Here is a 21,334-nt window from a genome sequence, read left to right on the forward strand (position 1 = left end):
TGTCTTTGGTGGGAGGTTTTGGGTTATTGATTCAATCTCCTTATTTGTTATTGGTCTGTTCATTTCTTTTCAGTTCAGTTTTCATAGGTTATGGGTTTCTAAGAATTTATCCATTTCTTCTAGATTATGCAATATGTTGGTGTATAATTGTTCATAGTAATTCCTTATGTTCTTTTTAATTTCTCTGTCATTTGTTGTAGTGTCTCCTCTTTCGTTTCTGATTCTATTTATTTGAGTCTTTTCACTTTTTTCTATTAGTCTAGCTCAGGATTTGTTGATTGTAGTTTTTTCAAAAACTTACTCTAGATTTTGTTGATTTTTCCCTATTGTTTCTCTATTTGCTATTTGATTTATATCCACTCTAATTTTATTATTTTCTTCCTTCTACTCACTTTGGCTTTCTTCTCAATTTTTAAGTTTGTTAAATTTCAGAGTTTATTTTTCCTAATAGAAATACTCCCTTAATTTCACTCTACATATTTTGATATGTGCTATTTCTCTCTTGTTCTCAATAATTTGTAATTTCCACTATTATTTCTTTTATTATAATTATTATAGAAGTGTGTTTCTTAATTTCCAAACAAATAGAGGTCATTGGGTAAACCTTAAATTTTTAAAATTTATCTCAGCTTGATTTCTAATTTAATTTCACTGTAGTCAAAGAATATGGTCTGTAGGATACCCATCCTTTAAAATTTGTTGAGACTTGCCTTACGACCTACTTTCTGGCAATTTTTCATCAATAGCATCTGTGTACTTGAAAAGAATGTGTCTTCTCTGCTGAGGGCAGTGTTTCTATATATGTCCATTTTATCAAGCTTCACAGTTACTTTATTCGAATCTAAATTCTTACTGATTGTTTTGTCTGCTTGGTCTCTCAATAATGAAAAGATATGTGTTAGAATCCTTTTCTTCATTGTGAATTTACCAATTTCTCCTTATAGTTCTATAAAGTTCTGTAAAGTCTAAAATAGCGACCATATGAGACAGTACTAGAAAACTCTATTGTACCACTTCACTGAGTATTAGGAGCATGCAACATTATAATTGGTGTATCCTGCTGGTGAAAATAATCCTTTGTGTTTGTATATGGATCCTGTTTATCTCTAGAATTTTTTCTGCCCTAAAATTTACTTTATCTATTATTAACATTATACCAGTTTTCTTTTGCTTAGTATTTGCTTGACATATCTTTTCTATCTTTTTGCTTTCAACTTTTCTATCACTGCTTTTTAGACTTTTGTAGTAAATAGCACATAGCTTAAAAAAATTTTTAATGTTAACAGAAAGGAAAAGGAATGAGGTCTAAGGAGGGTCACTTCAGGTATCTAGTTGGCTAGAGGCTCATGGCTCATGACACCAGGCACTGAAACGGAGAATCAATCTCAAACTATCCCACTCCACCCCCATTCCTGACCCTAATCACTCTCTCCTTCACAGAAACATCATTCCATGAGTCACCTCTCTCCCTTGGTGATTCCCATGGAATATAGGGCTCAATCTTCTTGCACCTTTAAAATAAAACCTTCTTTGACATAATTTCCTCCTGCAGCTGCTGCCTCATCTTTCCTCTCCCCTTCACTGACCAGTTTCTCAAGAAGTTATTCCTGCCTGTTCTACTATTCAGTTGTTCATTCCAGATCCCTAGATTTATACTTGGCTTCTACTTCTTAATTCTCCTCATCAGATGTGTCAGAAAGTTGTCTTACTTCCATCTCAATAATATATTTTAAGTTTGTTCTACCTGCTTTTCTCCCAGATACCATTGTGATGCATACACCTATCATCTCTTGCTTGGACCACTGCACCTTGTTCTAGGAAGGGATTTCTGATCCTTTCACAGGCTAGCAGTGATACTCATCTATCTCTGAGTTCTTATATATTTACCTGTTGCTCAGCTAAGGCCTTCTGGGGATCTAGTTTGGGGACTTGTCCTTCAGCTGAAGTGATGTGGCACACCCACCCACACTCCTCATCTCCCATAGCTCTGGCCCCCAGAGATCAGACCAGAGGGATGGCTCATTTTCACTGGGTACCACCTCCAGAAGTGGTCTGTCCCTGTGGCATTTTAGAGCCTAATGCTGGAGAGTGGTGCCCTGAGCTCTGGGTACAGGCTCCCAGATGGTTAACTAGGCTGGGCTAATTGAACACTGCCTTTGGCAGTCTTCATAATCAGACGGGTTTCCTACTGGGAGCTGAACCCTTGGGTGTCCCTAACTGTCCCAGGGTCATTTTCCTACCTTTCAGGAGATACAGAATTGTGTTATGAGATTCAGTACCCCAGGAAACTCCTTGTTCTTGCCTCCACAGAAATAATGGTGCTACCTCAGTGTGGGTTGGTTAACAGGCCTCAGAGTCCTTATCCAGAGGGTAGAAACAGGTATGTCATTCTTCCTCTACTGGATTTCTCAACAGGTACACTACTGGTGTTTTGGACAAGATATTTCTTCCTCGTATGGGACTGTCCTCAATGTGGAATGTTCACCTTCCCTAGTTCTTGCATATGAAATGCTGACCCCAAATGCTGACCACTTCAAACACCCCACATATTTCTAAATGTACTCTAGAAAGATTCTGTCCTCAGTCTAAAACAAAAAGAAAAAGAAAAAGAAAAAAGGCTTCATGTGGATACTCATAAGCAAGGAAGTTACAGAGATTACCTAGATACTGAAATCCTATAGTGTTTTCAAGTCTGTCTTGGCTTGTCTCCAGGACCTAGACCTTCAGCTCTCTGAGGCTGTGACTATGATTCATCCCTGCCTGCCCTGGCACAGGATGTGATCCAGAGCAGGTGTGAGTGAGCAAAGGAATAGGATCTGTGGTGACTGGATGCTCTAGGTGACACTGTTCAGTAGAAATGCTACACATTGTGCACGCATAAGTTAAATGTGTAGCTTTAAAAAAAGTAAAAAGCAGCAGGTGAAATTAATTTAAATAATATATTTTAGGGACACCTGGGTGGCTCAGTTGGTTAAGCATCCAACTCTTGATTTCGGCTTAGGTCATGATCTCATGGTTTGTGAGATTAAGTCTCGAGTAGGGCTCTGTGCTGACAGCATGGAGTCTGCTTGCGATTCTCTCTCTCTCTCTCTCTCTCTCTCTCTCTCTCTTTCTGCCCCTCCCCTGCTCTCTCTCTCTCTCAAAATAAACTTTAAATATATATTCTTATTTAATCCAACATAAAAATTATTATTTCAACCTGTGAATAGGATAAAAATTATTGATGAGATATTTTCCATTCTTTTGTGTAAGTTTTTGAAATCTGAAGTCTATATCACATATACAGACTCTCTCAACCCAGACTAGCCACATTTCATGTGTTCAACTGCCATGTGGCTAATAGCTACCAAGTGAGACAGAACTAGAAAACTCTATTTTCCTACTTCCCTGCCCAACTATTGCTTATTTCCCCCTGCCTACAACATTGTGTGTGTGTGTGTGTGTGTGTGTGTGTGTGTGTAAATTTTCAAATATATATATAGGTTATAAAAACTGTAGTGTGAATAGGCATATACTTAAAATCTAATTTCAACTATTGTTAACCATTTGCCACATTTGCTTTATCACATATGAATTCATCTATCCAACCATCTTATTTTTTTTATTATTGTCTATTTTTTTATTTTTATTTTTATTTTTTTAGTGAAGGATAGGTTAGAAAGCCACTCAGGAATCTATTATCTCTTTGGATGTTCTACATAAGCCTAAATCAGGAGTTTTTCAAATTTTTAGGGCAAAAGTCTTGAAAGACTCTTCCCTTTTTCTATCCATTATCCTCCCATATTCTCTTTTTCCTCTCCTGTGGATTCTCAAAGACATGGCTTCTCTTTCCAAGGATGGCATCATGTCTCATTCAGTTCCATCTCTCAGTCCAGGACTGGGTTAGAGGTAGACTTTGGGGGCAGGCAGGCCTGGGCTCAATTCTGGCCCTGCCACTTCCTGGCTGTGTGCCTCATATGTAACATGAGAATAACAGGGTTGTGGGAGGTTCAAGTCAGATCAATTTGTAAAGTATAATTATTTTAGCAATTATTAAAATAGGAGGTTGGGGAGAAAAGGGAAAGAAGTTTATTACTTATGAATGGCCCTTTCTTTTGCACTTTGCTGGGGCCTTGTGAACACTTAGGTCCCAGAATTTACCTGGTACATTGTAATCATTTCTATATCGGTCTCCTATTAAAGGTAAAAAGCTCCTGGAGGGCAAGGACTATATCTTTCTTCTCCCTAGCCTTAGCATTGAATTCAGGGCTTGATTAAATAGATATTAGTTAAATAAACGAATAGAATTTTAAGGGTCACAATTATCTTTCAGTGGTGGTTTCAGAAAGTTACAGAGACTCGAGAAGTCAGGAAGGAAAAAAAACTTAGACTGTACAGATTCAGTCTGTCCCCAGTCTTTCTCTCATAGTGCGTAAGGGGAAACGGAGGCTCAAGAAAATTTACTGTTTATCTGCACATTCACGTCTAAATGCTCATGGGCATACCATCCAGGAGAGCTGGGGAAGAGCATTCCCCTTGTATTAATCAGCAACCACACATTTCTGAGGACAGACAATCTGGTATACTTCTTACGCTTTTTGGCATATTTAAGCTGGCACCAATTGAGTTTATGATTCTGGAGTCTGACTGCTCTTTGGTGAATGAGGTAGATCGCTTGGCTGGTATTCAGAGCTATTCTATTTGGGTGGGCATGGTTTCTGAATATTTTTTCTAAAGCTATAACTTTTGTTGCTTTTATTGTTACACAAGGTAGATGTTTATTGTTGAAATTTAAAAAATATAGATTGCCAGAATAAAAATCAATCACTGGTAACCTCAGCACTCAGAGAGAAGCACTGTTAACATCACATTGTATAGCTCTCCAGACTTGTCTGTGCATATATTTAGGGTTACAACGCAAACATTCCCAGCGCTAACTGCCCTATACGCACAGATAAGGTCACATTTTTATGTTCCCAGATTTTGTAGACTGTATTTTCCTTTCAAGTAATGTCAGTGTTTCCATATACTCATCTCTAACCCCATCTTCCCACAGTCTCACCACTTATTTTTGGAACTCCCTGGGGGCTACCTCACATATTTCATACTTCATTCCTCCTCCTTCTGTCTCTTTTCTCTTTTCCATCACCACGTGGGGCCAGAAGAGACCAGTATTCCCCTGGCCCTGGATATCACGGCTCCCATCTACCTTAGAGCTTCAAACCTCTGCTACTCGGCTGTCATGTGTGGAAGTGGGTAGCTTTCTACAATGTGGGGGACCTCCGTGGCCTGGGTCCTCAGCTTGATTCCTGATTCAATAGGTTGAAAGGGGGAGAAAAAGGAACTTAGAAAACCTTCTCCAAATAATGGCTTGACTTACAAGGAAAAGGGCCGTTTTGAATGTCAAAGATTGCCCATTAATTCCTTTTCTTTGTATTCTTTCTGTAATAATTCAGATTCTTCTTCAGACAGATACCCTGGGCTTCCTAGGAAGAAGCTCACATATTTCCTTCCTCAGCAGAATGTTTCATTTCTTCCTTGCCCCACCATTAGTATTCTTGCTTAATTTATTCCTTTTTAAAAAATGTTTTGTTTATTTTTGAGAGAGAGAGAGAGAGACAGAGTACAAATGAGGGAGGGACAGAGAGAGAGGGACACACAGAATCCGAAGGAGGCTCTAAGCTCTGAGCTGTCAGCCCAGAGCCGGACGTGGGCTCGAATTCGTGAACTGCGAGATCATGACCTGAGCCAAAGTCGAACCCTTAACCAACTGAGCTACCCAGGTGTCCCTGTATTTTTATTTTTAAATAATCTTATTTATTAACCTCTTATTTGTGAATAGTTTTTAGCAAAATCATTTAAATTTTCTAGGTATGCAATTATATAATTCATGATCTCTGCCTTTTATTTTATGCTCTTTTTAAAATTTATTTTATTTTATTTTTTAAATGTTTATTTATTTTTGAGAGAGAGAGAGAGCAGGGGAGGGGCAAAGGACCTGAGGCTCCTGCCTCTGTGCTGACAGCAGAGAGCCCCATGTGGGGCTTAAACTCATGAATCATGAGATCATGACCTGAGCCAAAGTCAGACGCTTAACCAACTGAGCCACCCAGGCACCCTTATGCTCTTTTTTTTTTTTAATAAAATGTTTATTTATTTATTTTGAGGGAGAGAGAGTGTGTGAGTAGGGGGAGGGGCAGAGAGAGAGGGAGAGAGAATCCCAAGCTGGCTTCGTGCTGTCAGCACAGAGCCTACACGGGGCTTGATCTTATGAACCAACTGGGAGATCATGACCTGAGCCAAAATCAAGAGTCAGACGCTGAACTGACTGAGCCACCCAGATGTTTCTCTTACCACTTTTACTTAACACAGTTAAAAAAGAGCATAGGAGCACCTGGGTGGCTCAGTCAGTTCAGCAGCGTCCCACTCTTGATTTTTGGCTCAGGTCATGATCTCATGGTTGGTTCATGAGATTGAGTTCCAAGTTGGACTCCATGCTGTGTATGGAGCCTGATTAAGATTCTCTCCCTCCCTCTCCCTTTGCTCCTCCCCTGCCTGTGTGTGTGTATGCTCTCTCTTTCTCTCAAAATAATAATAAATAGATACAAATAAATTAAAAATAAAAGTAATTTTTTTAAAGTGGTGAGTGTGAACATTCTTTTTTTATTTTATTTTATTTATTTATTTTTCAATATATGAAATTTATTGTCAAATTGGTTTCCATACAACACCCAGTGCTCATCCCAAAAGGTGCCCTCCTCAATACCCATCACCCCCCTCCCTCCCACCCCCCATCAACCCTCAGTTTGTGAGTGTGAACATTCTTAATTATTTCTGATTTTCATGAGAACATCTGTGTTTTTTTTTTTACCAACAGTCATGATGTTGGCTACTGGTTTGAGATATTTTTCTTTTTAATCATATTAAGAGAGTATCCTTCTAATACTACACTTCTATTTTTTTGTTCATTTGTATATTTATCAGGAATGAATAGTGAATTTTATCAAATGTCTTTCTGCCATCTATTGAGGTGATTGTATGGTTTTACTCCTTTTACACTATTTATATAATTAATTACAACAATAGATTTCTAAAAATATCAAACCACCCTCACATTCCTAGAATAAACTGTATTTGCTTATGGAGTATTAGTCTTTCAGTATTCTGCTAGGGATACAAACATGGTATTCATTTTTTAGAATTTTGATATTTGTCTATAGTGTTTTCATGCTATAGTTGTCAGGGTTGGTATCAGGATTATTAAAAAAATTTTTTTAATGTTTATTTATTTTTGAGAGAGAGAGAGACAGAGTGTTGAGTGGGGGAGAGGCAGAGAGAGAGGGAGACACAGAAGCAGAAGCAGGCTCCAGGTCCTGAGCTGTTAGCACAGAGCCTGACGTGGGGCTCAAACTCATGAGCTGTGAGATCATGACCTGAGTCGAAGTTGGACGTTCAACTGACTGAGCCACCCAGGCGCCCCTGGTATCAGGATTATTATGCTAGTTTTATAAAGTAAATTTTTTTTTTTTCAAAATGAGCTGGCTCTTTTCTTTCTTTCTTTCTTTCTTTCTTTCTTTCTTTCTTTCTTTCTTTAATTTTTTAATGTTTATTTATTTTTGAGACAGAGAGAGACACAGCATGATCAGGGAAGGGGCAGAGAGAGAGAGGGAGACACAGAATCCGAAACAGGCTCCAGGCTCTGAGCTGTCAGCACAGAGCCCAACGCGGGGCTCGAACTCACGAACCGTGAGATCATGACCTGAGCCGAAGTCGGACGCCCAACCGACTGAGCCACCCAGGCGCCCCTAAAGTAAATTTTATAGATTAAAAAAGGAAAGTTTCTTTCTCTATTCTTTGAGACAGTTTGAACAGCTCCTGTTATTTGTAGGATCATTTTTTTTATTAAATTTTTTTTAATGTTTATTTATTTTTGAGAGAGAGAGAGAGAGAGCCAGAGTGTGAGAAAGGGAGGGGGCAGGGAGAGAGAGGGAGACACCGAATCAGAAGCAGGCTCCAGGCTCTGAGCTGTCAGCACAGAGCCCAACGTGGGGCTCGAACTCACAAACCATGAGATCATGACCTGCGGCAAAGTCGGACACTTAACTGAGCCACCCAGGCGCCCCTCCTTTCCCTTTTTTAAAATAGACTATTTTTTTTAGAGCAGTTTTAGGTGCACAGCAAAACTGAGTGGAATGTACAGAAATCTCCCACATACTTCCTGTCTCCACATATGCACAGACTTCACCACTGTCAACATTTGGCACCATGGTGGTACATTTGTTATAATCAATGAACCTGCATCCATATATCAGAGTCACCCAAAGTACATAGTCTACATTAGGGTTAACTCTTGGTGTTGTACATTGTAAGGGCTTTCCTGATGTATAATGACATGTACCCACCAGGATAGTGCCTGCGAAATAGTTTCACTGCCCTAAACACTGGCAATGGCACTGTTGCCTCTGTGCTCCGCCTATTCATTCCTCTCTCCTCTCTAGCTGCTGGCAGCCACTGATTCTTTTGTCTCCATAGTTTGGCCTTTTCCAGAATATCATATAGTTGGAATCATACAGTATGTGGCCTTTTCAGATTGTCTTCTTTCTCTTACTAAAATGCATTTAAGATTTCCTCCGTGTCTTTTAATGGCTTGATAGCTTATTTCTTCTTAGTGCTGAATAATAGTCCACTGTTTCAATATACCTTAGTTTACTTATTCATTCACCTACTGAAGGACATCTTGGTTGCTTCTAAGTTTTGGCAATTAAGAATAAAGTTGCTGGGGTGCCTGGGTGGCTCAGTCAGCCAAGCATCCAACTTCATATCAGATCATGATCTTATAGTTTGTGGGTTTGAGTCCTGTGTCGGGCTCTGAGCTGTCTCAGAGCCTGCAGCTGCCTTCAGATTCTGTGTCTCCATCTCTCTCTCTGCCCCTCCACCTGCTTGTGCTCTCTCTCGAAAATAAATAAACACAAAAAAAAGAATAAAGCTGCTATAAACATCTGTATGCAGGTTTTGTGTGAACATAAGTTTTAAATTACTTTGTGTTAATACCAAGAGGTGTGATTGCTGGATCATATGGTAACATGTGTTTAGTTTTGTAAGAAACTGCCAGACTATTTACATAATGACTGTAACATTTGAGTTCCTTTATATATATTTTTTACATCACATTTATTATGTCAAAATTTCACCTGGGTGTACCTAGATGGCTTGCTCTGGCTTCTTCAAATAGTCTGCCTAGTACTCAGAGTAACTTTTCATCTAAAGATGGAATTCTTCAGCTCAGGGAAGTTTTTTTTAAGTTTATTTATCTTGAGAGGGGATGGGGGGAGGGACGGAGAGAGAGGGAGAGAGAGAGAATCCCAAGAAGGCTCTGCACTGTCAGCACAGAGTTCGACGCAGGGCTCATACTCATGAACTGTGAGAACATGACCTGAGCCAAAATCAAGAGTTGGATGCTTAACCAACTGAGCCACCCAGGTGCCCTTCTTTATTTCTTTAATGATCATTTCTCCATGGGCTCTGTTCTCTACTTCTAGAATGTCTGCTATATAAGCATATTTGATTTCCTGGCCATTTCTTCCCTCTCTTTCTCTCTTTATTCCTTTTTTTCCCCTGAGACTTATGAGGATGGTTCTCAAAGCAATCTTTCCTGATTTGATTTTTAATCTGAGAGTAAATTTCCTGCTTTGAGTATTTTCCCAAATTCATGTATGGATTGGCTTTTGAATATTATTTAGAATATAAATTTTGGGATTTTACTATTTCTCCATTTTTTAGATTCTAGTAACCTTGGTAATAAGGTACAATACTTGATATCTTTTTTCATATATCTAGCAATTTTCTCTATTTGCTCACTTTATTTATTCATTTATTTTTAAAGTTTATTTATTTTGAGAGAGAGAGTGCGCATACATGTGAGTGGGGCAGGGGCAGAGAGAGAGGAAGAGAGAGAATCCCAAGCAGGCTCTGCACTATTAGTGAGACATAGGGCTTGATCCCCACAAACTGTGAGATCATGACCTGAGCCAAAATCAAGAGTCGGATGCTTGTCTGACTGAGCCACCCAGGTGACCCTATTTGCTTGCTTTAAAGAGGGACCTAGACTGATGTTTGTTTGGTATTGTAATTGAAATAGTTCTATAAAAATTCTGTAGCTTATTTTCAAGCATGTTGGTGTAAGGCAAATGGAGAAAGAAGAAAAAAGAGCCTGGTTGTTTATGATTTAGTTTTTTAGATTGGGGTTGGGGGTGGTCTACTTGACCATGATTAGGGCAGGGAGAGCTCCTGAGAAGAGGAGAAAGGTTTGCTGCTGTTCTTGGCAACTTCTTTTCAGTATTTACTAAGGCCACCCACGGTTAGGCAGAGGAGTATCTCCCTTCTCTAACTGGCACGAGCAAGCCAAGTTAGGAACATGCTGGCCAATATCCCTGCTTTTTGTGCAGAACAAAAGATGAGCTGAGTCTTGGCCTTTCTTCTGAGAGCAGCCACTCGTGCAATACCTAAAGTCACTCAACTTGTTTTTTGCCAGTGCCCACCTCACCCTCATTCCTAGTCTTGGCTGTCTATCATAGGTCTTAGGAGAGGCTCTGCTGGGGCATAACCTTCATTACCTCCCAGAGACACCCTTCCTTAGTCAGTGCCTCCATCAATATGGTTTCATTTGTACTATATCTTGTGGAAATTCCTTAAAATTTCCAGACCAGAATCTGGAACAGAGAGGAGTTAAGTAAATGGATTCAAATTATGATCTATAAACAAAGATCAGAATACAAAACTGATTTTTTTACAGTTTCACCACTAGGTGGTGCTACCAAGCGCTGAAAACAATGGTTGCTCTCTTGGGACAGCCAAGAACCACTTGTATCTTGTACACGCAGGAGTTTGTGAGCTTGTATGGAACTTGTATGCACTCATGAATATGTGCATGAATATGTGCCTGAGTATGTGTACACACACAATTCTCGGTGCATGAGTTTACCTACAGAGCAATTTACAAGGGTGCACAGATATGTGAGTGAATGCATAAATCTGTGCACTCTGGAAAGAATGGGCATGAAGCTAAATGATAGGAACTCCAAAAGGCTGATCTTTCAGCTGTATAGTCTGAAACTCCAGTCCCTCAGCTAGGAAGGTAGCTTGTGCAGGGTGCAGAAGTCCAAACCCCATGAGAGAAATACAACCATAGTGCTACACAAGAGCTTTTCTGACACAGTCTCACGTTCCTCTAAAGCCATCAGCCCTGCAAACCCTTGTGTTCAGTTGGGACTCCAAGAAGGTCTCAGTTACTTCTGCAGTCCCAGAGGACTGTGGTCTCTATACCTTCCCCCGAGTGCTCAGCATCTAATCAAACACCCACTCTGGGATCCTATCTTCTGTCCAGATGGGAAGTGACCCTGCACTTAAGAAAACAAATGTCACGTGTGTGTGTGAGAGAGTGAGGGAGGGAGGGAGGGAGAGAGAGAGAAAGAGAGAGAGAGATAGAGAGGTGGGGAGTTCAGATTCATTCACATCTGTATAGCCCTTTCCCGGTTATCTCTGTAGAAGATCACCAGCTGATCTCAGACTCTCACTCTGGATGCCCCCCTCACTCTAGGAATAGTGCTGTCTTGATTACCTGCTGTACAGAATAGCCCACAAAGCTGGGAAAACTTAAGCAAGTCCCTTCCCTTCTCTGGCCTCAATTTCTCTAACTCTCAGTGAGGGCTGGGTCTGGGTGATTCCAAGAGTGCTTTGTGCTGACTGAAGCTCTGCATGTCTGCAGTTTGCAGGGTCCTGCCCCATCTGTGGCTGGTGTGGAGTGGGAATCTCCTTAGAGAAGGAGAAAGTTCTGTTGCCTTCCTCCTCCTCCTTCCAGCAGACTTCCTTCCTTAATAGGCCCTGAGGGAAGGCAGCTGGGCCCCCAGGGCCCTGGAAGCCATAGGAAGGAGCTCTCACTCCAGCATCATTAAAAGTTGAATTGGCTTTCACTCTGAGGGCAAAAGCCACAGGACTCATTAGACCTGCTGCCCCCTGAGCCCAATTTGGTTGAAGGGAATGTTTGACGTTTTCATCCAGAGAGGGTTTTCACTAAGGGTTTGAGGCCTCCCTGAGAGAGCTCATCTCATTGAGGTCTGAGAGGGAAAGTCCCCGGAGGTCACCTTTTGCCTTGGAACTTTTCCAGAGGAGGAACCGGGCTGGGTCAGGGGACGGGCTTGTGTAAGGTCACACAGAGGCTGGCTGCTGAAAACACTCCTCCAGGTGGTAGAGAGATGAGCACACAGCAGGGAAGGATAGAAACGGTGGGGGCGCTCACTGTGGAGGGTCCCTGGACATCTGTGGTCTCATAGGGTGAGACAGAGAGCCTCATGTGAAAAGGAGCTTTGAGGACAGCTTGACAAACCCACAGCAGAAAGGGCTCCCCAGGGAGATAGCGGGTGCCCAGCCCTGAGGCACGTGAGCCAAATGGACAGTACTTGTTTAGGATGAACAGAGGGGATTTGGGACCAGGAGGGGTAGGGGAGTCTGCGGCTGTTCAGGTCCGGCCTGCTCTGTAAATTCTCCACCAGTAAGGAATGGTATGTCACTTCTGCTGCTCAGAAGGTATGGGACGGAGCCAGAAGCCTGCCATTTATGGCCAGTCAAGACTGTTGAATGGGGAACCAGGAGGCTGGGATGGCGCCTGGCCTTTCTGAGCTCAGCAGCCCCCTCCCTGCCTCCTGCAGCATGGGTAACTCCCAGACTGGGTACTGAGGACCTAGAGACAGCGTCTGGCTCTCTCAATGATGAATCTGCCCGCAGTGCCTCACTGAGCTCTGGAAGTACAGGACAATTCATTGCACAGGGCCCGCCCCTGTCCTGGAGGACTCCAGCAGCAGGACAGAGAGCCAGAGGCGCTCAAATGCTGAGGTCTCCCCAGCCCAAACTCCACTGCGATATTGATGGCAAACATGTGTCAGGGACTGGTTTAAGTGCTTTATAATCTTAACTGCTCAAATCCTTAGAAAACCATATGTATGGGGGAAGGTACTCTTTTTCTTTCTTTTCTTTTTTAATCTGAGAGAGAGAGAGAGAGTGCAAGAGAACATAAGCAGGAGAGAGGGGCAGAGGGAGAGAGAGTCTCAAGCAGACTCCACACTCAGCACAGAGCCTGACTTGGGGCTCAATCCCATGACCCTGGGATCATGACCTGGGCCAAAGGCAAGAGCCTCAACCGACCGAGCCGCTCAGGTGCCCCAGAAAGTTACTCTTATTAGCCATCTTACAGATGAGGAAACGGAGGCACAAAGAGGTCAAGTAACTTGTGTATAGTCATAGAACTAGTGCGTTGTGTTGTTCCAGAACCTATGTTCTTACTTGCTATGCTGTCCTGTCTAAAAGAGGAGGGAGCGGAGGCCAGGGAGGGGAAGGGGCCGGTTTGGTCACTTGGCCATGTGACAGGCATGGGGGGGCCGGGACCTCTTGTCTTCAGCCTCAGGGTTCTTCCTTCCACAGCCCCTCCTGACAGTTCCTCTGTCCCCACCCAGCCTCCCCATGGACCTCCCCAGAGTTAACAGTCGCCTGGCCTCTTACTTGGCGGGCAGCTCCAGCCCAAAGAGGCGGCACCCACATTCCCTGGCTGCTCTCCAGACCGCAGGAGCTGAGGCAACAAAGTCCAGTGAGTGTGAGGGCTGAGCAGAGGCCGCCGAAGGGGAGGCAGCAGCAGGGAGCTGCCGAGAGGAAGGACTGTCCAGCTTCCAGATGCTAGGCCTCCTGGGAAGCACGACCCTCGCGGGCTTGATCACAGGCATTGCCATGGCTCTTCTGCTCTTGGTGCTGCTGCTGGCCACCTGCCTGTACCACGGACAGCGGGACCATGATGTGGAGAGGAACCGCCCGGCTGCGAGGAGAAACCGAGTCCGGTGGGCCCAGCCTTGGCTCCTCCCGGGCAGGGGCCACCTGGGGCACACTCACTGTTTCCGTCATCCTGGCCACGTGTCTCACACGCACCACGTGGGCCTCCACCACCATCGCCTCCACCGACACCTCTACCACCAAGCCCACCACCAAGCCCACCTCCATGCCCACCGAGGCCACCACTGACGCCTGTGAATGGCAGCCACTGCCTGCCCTCCCGTGGACCCCCATGCTCCTGTGCAGAAGGGCGCCTCTCTGTGGTAAACACTGAGTACTGTGCCCTGGGTCCTGCTTGGCTTCTTTTGCATACTACCCCCCCCCCCCGCCCCCCCAGGGTACTATAAGGAGAGAAGCGAGGAGCACAGGGGTGGCCCTGCGCACACTGGAAGATAACAAGTTGAGAGCAGAGATGGTCCTTTGGGGATGGACCCTGCCTGTGACTGTAACTCCCAGGGGACACCAGTGCATGTGGATGCACAGAGGATGTACCGTGCTCTCTGAAGTGCTGTCCTCTGATTTACTCAGGCCCTGGCCAGGGGCGTAGCTGGGAGGGGACAGCAATGCTTGTGTTTGGAGAAGACAGTATGAGGCTGCAAGGTCAATTCACTGGTGCCTTAATACAAGAAAATAAAAACTACGAGGAAGCTTTTGTGAAGAGGCTCTTGATCGTACAGCTCGAGTGGGAGAGAAGGATCGAGCCGCCAGGCATGTGTCTGCAATGCCCTGGGAACATCCTTCTCTGATGAGAAGTGAGTGCCTGGCACGGGCAGCTTCTGCCTGCTGCTTGAGGGCTGGCCGTGCCCTGGGGGAAACTGGGCAGGCCCTGTGGTGCTCCAAGGGCAGTAGGAGAGAAAAGCTTGGGGCCTAAGCTCTGAGGGAGGACGTGGGGTTTGCACGCAGCCCTGCCTAGAGAGGGCTCTCTGTGTACCAGGGGGGCTTTGGGCTTCTGTGGGACAGTCCAGGGGCTCAGAGAAGAGGGGTGAGGCCACGCTCACCCAGCCTGGTCACCAAGGGCTCTTTCTCCAGTGCTCTTTCCAGTGCATCTCCAGGGCAGACTGAACCCTGGGACCTGCAGAAGCCCCAGTCTGTGAGCTGTGTTGAATTCAGTGTGTCCTTGATAACTCGATCAGGGTTTCTTATCCAAGCCTTGAGGCTCCAGCTCCCGGACCCACTGGTGCCTGTGTATAGCAGAGGGGCTGGGAGGTTCTTTAAACTGGAGGAGGTGGTGCTGGGTGGCCTTGGGAGAGTGCTTGTCTCCCCAGGATCTCAGTTTCCTCTTCCCTAAAATGGATCGATAGCAGAGACCTCTTCTTGCCAAAGTCTGGAGGCATGTTCCGCATACCCCATGAATAGCTGGCACAATTCCACAGGGAGGAAGGAAATCTTGTCCTGAGGCCTTCAGCCTGGGTTTGGGTGGGAAGCAGAGAGAGGAGAGCCTTAGGGGCCAGGAGAGGTGGTGGGGAGGGGCTCGAGAACGGGCCAGAAAGTCAGGGGCCTGGTGACTCATTGGAACAGAACATCCTGTTTCTTTTCTAGTTCCTGGTGGATTCTCTGTGAGGGTTGGAGGTGTAAGGGGGAGAGGGAGGCAAATCCACACTGACAGCCGTGCTAGGTTTCTGGGCTGGGAAAGTAGGTCACGGGTCACCACGTACTGCTGATTTTATCTCTGCAGTGTCCTTCAAATCTGCCTCCCCTCCAGCATTCCCGAGTCTGTCCTAGCTTGTCCTCCCCCGACCCCGCCAATCTGGACTCCTGCCCACGTCCAGCCCTGTCCCTTTTTGAAGCATCTCTGCACCGTGGCCTGTAGGATCTGCCGAAACTCCTTTATAGCCCTAGGGGTGAAGTCCCTGCCTCCTGGTTGGTTATTAAAGGCCCCTGATCTGGTCCCTGTCCCTTGCTCCTTTTGTCCTATCCACACTGCTCTGGTCATTGGCCCCAGAAAACACCTCGTACTTTCCCCTCTCTGTGTCTTTGCCCAAGAAGAATTTGTTGCTCCCTCCTATGGGTTTCCAATTTGTTATTCATATTTATTTTTATATTTCTGGTGGAACACTGAACACATCTGTCTCTTCCCCAGAGATTTATGGCAGGATTCAAGGGCCCCTGCCCTCATGCATCTAAGAAACTTTGAGGGCTCCCTGCCCCCAGTGCAGAACCAGCCCACACAACAGATGCTCAGGAAAAATTCTCAGAACGTCATGCTCTCTGGGAAAGTAAATATGATCAGAATAACCGCTGCCAGAAGTTTGGGGCTTGAGGGACACCAAGTATGGCAGTAGGACCTTGAGGGGATTAGGCCTCTGAGCTCCTGGGGCCCTTGCTGAGGGGGCCTGTGCTCCCCCTCCATCCCCAGTGTTGGGGGCCTGAAAAGTGGGAAACATTTAACAGATGGACATGGGTGGGCCTGCTGGCTTGGACGTCCCCTCTCCTCCCTCATCTCTTTATGTAGCCCTGTGTCAGTCTCGGATGGCCTGCCTTTCCTAAATGTGGCCTGGAGTCTCTGGGGGAGCTCTATTCTCTCTGCTTTAGGATGTCTGCCATCATCTTTGCCCTTCTAATGTAAGGGAAAGTAAGGGATGTGTCTTTTTCTGATCAGTTGATGATGGTAGCTGTGGGCGACACATATGTATCTAAATGGTAGTTATCTTGGGAAGTCCCACGGCATCTGGGGTCCATGGTCAGGGGCTGTATATCACAGGATTACAAAGTCACAAGAGGAGAAGATACCCAGAAAAAAGCCCTTAGCACAAACGTCTCTGAGCAGTAGTAAACATGTATGGCTGTCTTGATCTTTCCAACTCGCCTGATAATGCTGCTGCCACTTAAATCACGGGACAGGGCTGTTGGGGGATAGTTGAAGGCAAGGACCCTGAACTGAGTGGGCATTGTGGTGAAAGTAAGTGCACCCTGTCCATCTTCATCAAGGATGGCTCCTTGTGCCCTGGGCTTGAGATGCCGTGTTGGTCATTCCATGTTGCAGACTGCGGGTGTGACATTATATGCAACCCTGAGGAGCCTTCGCAGCAGACTGGACCTGTCCTCACAATATCCCTGGGGCCCTCTCATTGCGCCACACAGCCTGTGTTCAACTATTGAATGTCTGTTGTCAGAATGGATCAGAAGGCCTAGTTTACTGGCGAATCAGAGAAGGGGCCCCAATCTCAGAAACAGATAAGGAAACCCATCCAAGGCAGAAGACAAGAGGGCTGAGCAATTGTCCTTTATTCCAGTTTTAAAATGCTGAAAAACACACATCTACAATGGGTGGCCTCCAACTACATGCGTCCACAAAGAACAGGCAAACGAGAATTCAAAGAAACAAATAATTCAGTTTGAAACCGGATTCCTCTGGTGCCCTCTGTCTCCTGAACTGGCGAGTTGATTTTGGTGATTCAGTCTGAAACCATGTGCCCCAGACTGGCGCATCGTGTTTCCTTTCTGCTCTGGCTGCCCTACTTAACACAAATAATCTGAGGTGTCCAGGTTTGCCATGGGCCCGGCTTGCCCAATGCTGTTCATGCAGAGGAAGAGCCCGGAGCTCATCCTGGAAAAGGGAAGAGTGAGAACATGACAGGCCTCATTTAGTCCAAATAGTTGCTCTCTCATCCTGCACTTAGCAACTTCCTAAAACTGGTACTAAAGAAAATTCACTGGGGCCTTGGAGAACTCTCAAGAAACCCTGTGCCTGGTACCTGGAAGCATTGTTCCTCACTGCTCTGTTTCTCAGAGTTTGGGTCAAGTGGGACCGGCAATCCAGCCTCCTTTCTGGAAGTGGGGTCGTCCTAGGTGGTTAGCTGTGGAAGAGCCGGGACCGGGTGGCGGTCAGGAGGCAGCCCTTCTGGCAGACTTCCTGGGTGGCCTGGCCCGGCTGGCCCCTCACCTGGATGGACTAAGTGGAGAGCCTGCCTCGTCGGGCTGCAATGGTGTGGGTGTGTGGGGGGGTGGGGTAAGTGCAGTCACGGAGGGGGCAGGCAGCTGTGCAGGTCCTGGGCCCACACTCACAATTGGAGGAAGGAATCCAGGAAGTTCTCAGAGCTGCTCAGACATCTCGGAGCCTTGTCCCAAGCAGGACCAAGGCTGCAGCGCCCAGGGATGAGTGTGCCGTGGCCTGGCCCCTGGGGTGGCCCCCAGGTCAGGAGGCCATGGCACCACTGCCGGCTCTGTCGCTTGGAGAAGCCCAGGGTAAGTTTTCACAGCATCCGAGTGTGAGCAGGCAGCAAGGAGGGTTGGGGAGGGGGGAGGCCATGCAGAAGACGGCTTCTCCTGGAACAGGAACCACAGGGTGAAGGAGCCCCATAGTGAATCACTGAAGGGGTTTGGATCCTGCCCTATCTAGAAAGCGCTCTCCCACCCCATGCAGATAAGGATGCCAAGTGAAAGGGACCACAGCCCCCTGCCAAAGGCCCCACGGCCCTTGTGGCGACCTGGCAGTGCCTCCGCCCCGACCTGGCACAGAGCCTTCCTCCCCACCTGTGTTCCTGCCCCTGCTCAGGTCCAGGAGCTCAGGAGGCATCGGATAGGCTGATTCAAGGACTGGCCCAAGGTTCTTCTAGGGGCGGAGCCCAGGCTCATCCGGGGTCCCCAGGAGGCGGAGTATCTTGTCTTTTGTCTGAGAAGACAAACTCTCTTGAAATCTGTAGGCGTCACCAGGGGGCAGGGTTGGCAATGTTCCCTCTGAGCGAAGTCTTCTGTTCCTTCTTTCCAGCCCCTCCAAGTCCAGGAAGTCTTGTGCTCACATCTTTCAGGACAGCTCTTCTTCCAGAAGTCGCCAGCGGAGTTGACCACGGTTCTTGGAATCCAGACCAGAGGCTTAGAAAACAATAACAGAGACCCACCGAGGTCTGAGTAGCACCATGCGGGGTGCCCCATGGCCCAGAAGGGCCGTGACCCAGGGCCTCAGACCAGCATCCGCTTAGGAGACCACAAGGAGAGCGGCTGGAAGGGCAGAGTGCCTGCCACCACCAAGGGCACCCTGTTTTGGATGGGGAGCTAGGGCTCAGCCGGTCATCTGCCACGTGGGGCCATGGAAACAGCAGTGATCGGAGTGGTGGCCGTGCTGTTTGTGGTCACCGTAGCCATCACCTGCATCCTGTGCTGCTTCAGCTGTGACTCAAGGACCCAGGATCCTCAGGGGGGCCCCGGCCACAGCTTTACAGTGGCCACGTTTTGCCAGGAGGCTTCTTTCTTCACGGGGCCAGGTCACCATGCCCAACCAGTGGTGGGTGCCCGGGACTTCTGGACCTTCATGTGAGGCCTGACAGTCCCCAGGATTTGTTCTGCTGGTGGGTCAGATTCACTCGTCACCCAGCGAGCCTTCCCCGGTGTCCTACTCCTCCAATGCTGCATTCCTGTCCTTCCCTGCCTCTATTCTGCAAGCTCCCCGTCCCATCCCATCTCACTTTGCTGTGCCTTCCAGCCTGGGAGATCCGCAGCGGTGGGACCAGACAGAATTCAGCTTGGACCCCTGAGAGCTCAGCCGGACCCTTCCCACAGGATGGGGCTTAGGAGAGGCCTGAAGAGTGACTGCTGGGCAGTGTCAGATTGCACGGTGAGCCAGCTCTTCTGATTTACATGGGGGACTGAGATGTCACTGGAATTTATTGTAAACAGAGTGCTGGTTCACTCAGGTTACCCCGGGATGCCTGTGACACTGGTTCTCTTGCCACCAGAAGAAACAGTGAGCTCAAGTAGACATTTTTATGTTTTTATCTCCCTTCTGATTGAGTCATTTTGTTACTTGCAAGTGCACATTGCAAAGAACCTGATGCCGAGAATTGTCTCCTGCCAGTTGCCTGAATCAGCCCTGAGATCCTGAAACCAAAGGGCTGCTTCCTGGGAACACATGATTTATTTTATGATTGAAAATGTATACCCCTTCATAGATGTCTCAAGAATCAACAGAAAAGAATCAAGGTCAAGAATCAAGAGGAAAAAGAAAGTCACAGCAAGTACAAGATGTTTTCTTAACAGCAATGCCAGAAAGACTTTGAAACATACTTTGAGACTTTCTTACTATATTCTTATAGGTCACTTCTATTCTCAGAGAATGTAAGTGACTTCCATCACTTAGGAATGATAGAAAAATCATGAGCTTCAAGATAATTCCAAATACGTTAAAATGTTGTGTTACATTGAGAGCATGTAACAAAGCTCTTGTTTTCATCACAAATAAAGACATGCTCAGTTTTCATTAATAGAAAATCTGTTTTCTCTGTAGCAGGAAATGAAGGCTGTGCCAGGTTTAGAATATGGTTTGAAGGACGCAAACTTCTGGCTCTCCTGGCTCATATGTCTCCATCCTGCCTTGAATGGATGCCTCTCCTAGGACCTGCTTATTGAGGAGGGAAAAACTGACCCTGACAGGGGTCTGGCCTCTACGGGTACCTAGACAGGCCATCTTGGCCTTGTGGCTGCCGCAGGAAGGGCTCTCAGAGAGAGGCTTGGGGCTGTAGAGGTGCAGAGGGGGAAGGGGCCAGGGGGAGAGGCTGGTGGAGAGGGATGGAGCAGGGGAGCACGGGGAAGGGAGAGGCACTGACTGCCCAGGAACGGGAGCTCCTGGGAAGCTTGTCTTGGTCACTCTGGACCTGAAAGCCCCCAAGCAGGGTCTTCGTAGATGCACGTGGAAGGAAACCGGCTGCAAAGAGGACCCAGAGACTGAGTGAAGGGAACTGTTGCAGGTTGTGTTCTCCTCAAATGAACACGGAGACAAAATTTGGGGTTTATAGGGATCATTATCCATGAGGGGAAGGAGGAGAGTGCAGGATTAGATAGAGGAAAAGGTCAAATTATGAGGCAGGACCTTGATATGTGCCTCCTACCTCTGCTCAGTCTCTGAGTGCTAGCGGCCCCCCTTCCCTGTCCCCTAAGGTTCAGCCTCAGGCAGAGCAGCCCTGCAGCTGAGGCTGCCCCTGAATACTTCCTTGAGGGGGTCCTGGGTGGTGCGTCTCCAAAGAGCTCAGTAGGGACCTGTTCTCAGAGGTTCCCAGGTATGAGAGATGTGCAAGCATGTCTAGACACAAAGATATACCTGGGCATGGAAGCTCCAGGTGGGCAGAGACAGCAGTGCAAGGCCTGGGAAGGGAGAAAGAGTAAGCCTTGGTCTCTCTCTGCCCTCCAGCAAAGTAAGCTCTGTTCCAGATCAGGTACCTTTCAGCTGGACCCAGGTATCAAGACCCCAGGCCCAGAGCTCTGTCCCTGTGCTCATGGTCACAACCTCGCTGGGTCAGTGGAAGGAGGGTCTGCAGGCTGCAATCACATGACTCTGAAAACAAAGCAACGGTAGGAAGCTTGACCTCACTCTGCAGGTGAGGGGCATCATATCAAGCCCTGAGTTTTCCTCATTTGTTCACTTGCTAATCTACCCACCTATCTAACCACTATCCATCCATCCATTCATCCATCCATCCATCCACCCACCCACCCCTCCATCTACTCACTGAGTCTTCCTCCCTCACTTAACTCATGCATGTGCTCATTCATT

The 21,334-nt window shown here is 46.5% G+C and overlaps 3 protein-coding genes across 6 annotated transcripts in view; all 3 read left to right on the forward strand.

The window, feature by feature from the left end:
* Positions 1 to 18,669, forward strand: part of TMEM8B (transmembrane protein 8B) — a 68,666-nt gene extending 49,997 nt beyond the window's left edge. For 3 of the 4 annotated variants that reach the window (XR_002081457.2, XR_002081459.2, XR_002081461.2), the window contains exon 15: positions 18,560 to 18,669. The gene's annotated coding sequence lies outside the window, so the exon portion shown is untranslated. The remainder of the gene's footprint in view (positions 1 to 18,559) is intronic. The other variant, XR_002081458.2, reaches the window with a different exon arrangement.
* Positions 13,524 to 18,672, forward strand: HRCT1 (histidine rich carboxyl terminus 1). Its single transcript, XM_019454543.2, has 2 exons — positions 13,524 to 14,114; positions 18,560 to 18,672. Exon 1 carries the CDS (start codon positions 13,699 to 13,701, stop codon positions 14,038 to 14,040), a length of 342 nt encoding a protein of 113 aa, XP_019310088.2. The 5' UTR covers positions 13,524 to 13,698; the 3' UTR covers positions 14,041 to 14,114; positions 18,560 to 18,672.
* A 201-nt stretch (positions 18,673 to 18,873) lies between these two features.
* On the forward strand, positions 18,874 to 20,044 carry SPAAR (small regulatory polypeptide of amino acid response). Its single transcript, XM_053908093.1, has one exon. The coding sequence runs from the start codon at positions 18,878 to 18,880 to the stop codon at positions 19,103 to 19,105; it is 228 nt and encodes a 75-aa protein (XP_053764068.1). The 5' UTR covers positions 18,874 to 18,877; the 3' UTR covers positions 19,106 to 20,044.
* The last annotated feature ends 1,290 nt before the right edge of the window (positions 20,045 to 21,334 follow it).

Source organism: Panthera pardus, unplaced genomic scaffold, assembly GCF_024362965.1.
Source record: "Panthera pardus isolate Hobbes unplaced genomic scaffold, ASM2436296v1 HiC_scaffold_20, whole genome shotgun sequence".
Taxonomy (NCBI): Eukaryota; Metazoa; Chordata; class Mammalia; order Carnivora; family Felidae; genus Panthera; species Panthera pardus.

Excerpts from the sequence above, each read along its gene's own strand:
- HRCT1 (XM_019454543.2), top strand. The coding sequence starts at position 13,699 with ATGCTAGGCCTCCTGGGAAGCACGACCCTCGCGGGCTTGATCACAGGC.
- SPAAR (XM_053908093.1), top strand. The coding sequence starts at position 18,878 with ATGGAAACAGCAGTGATCGGAGTGGTGGCCGTGCTGTTTGTGGTCACC.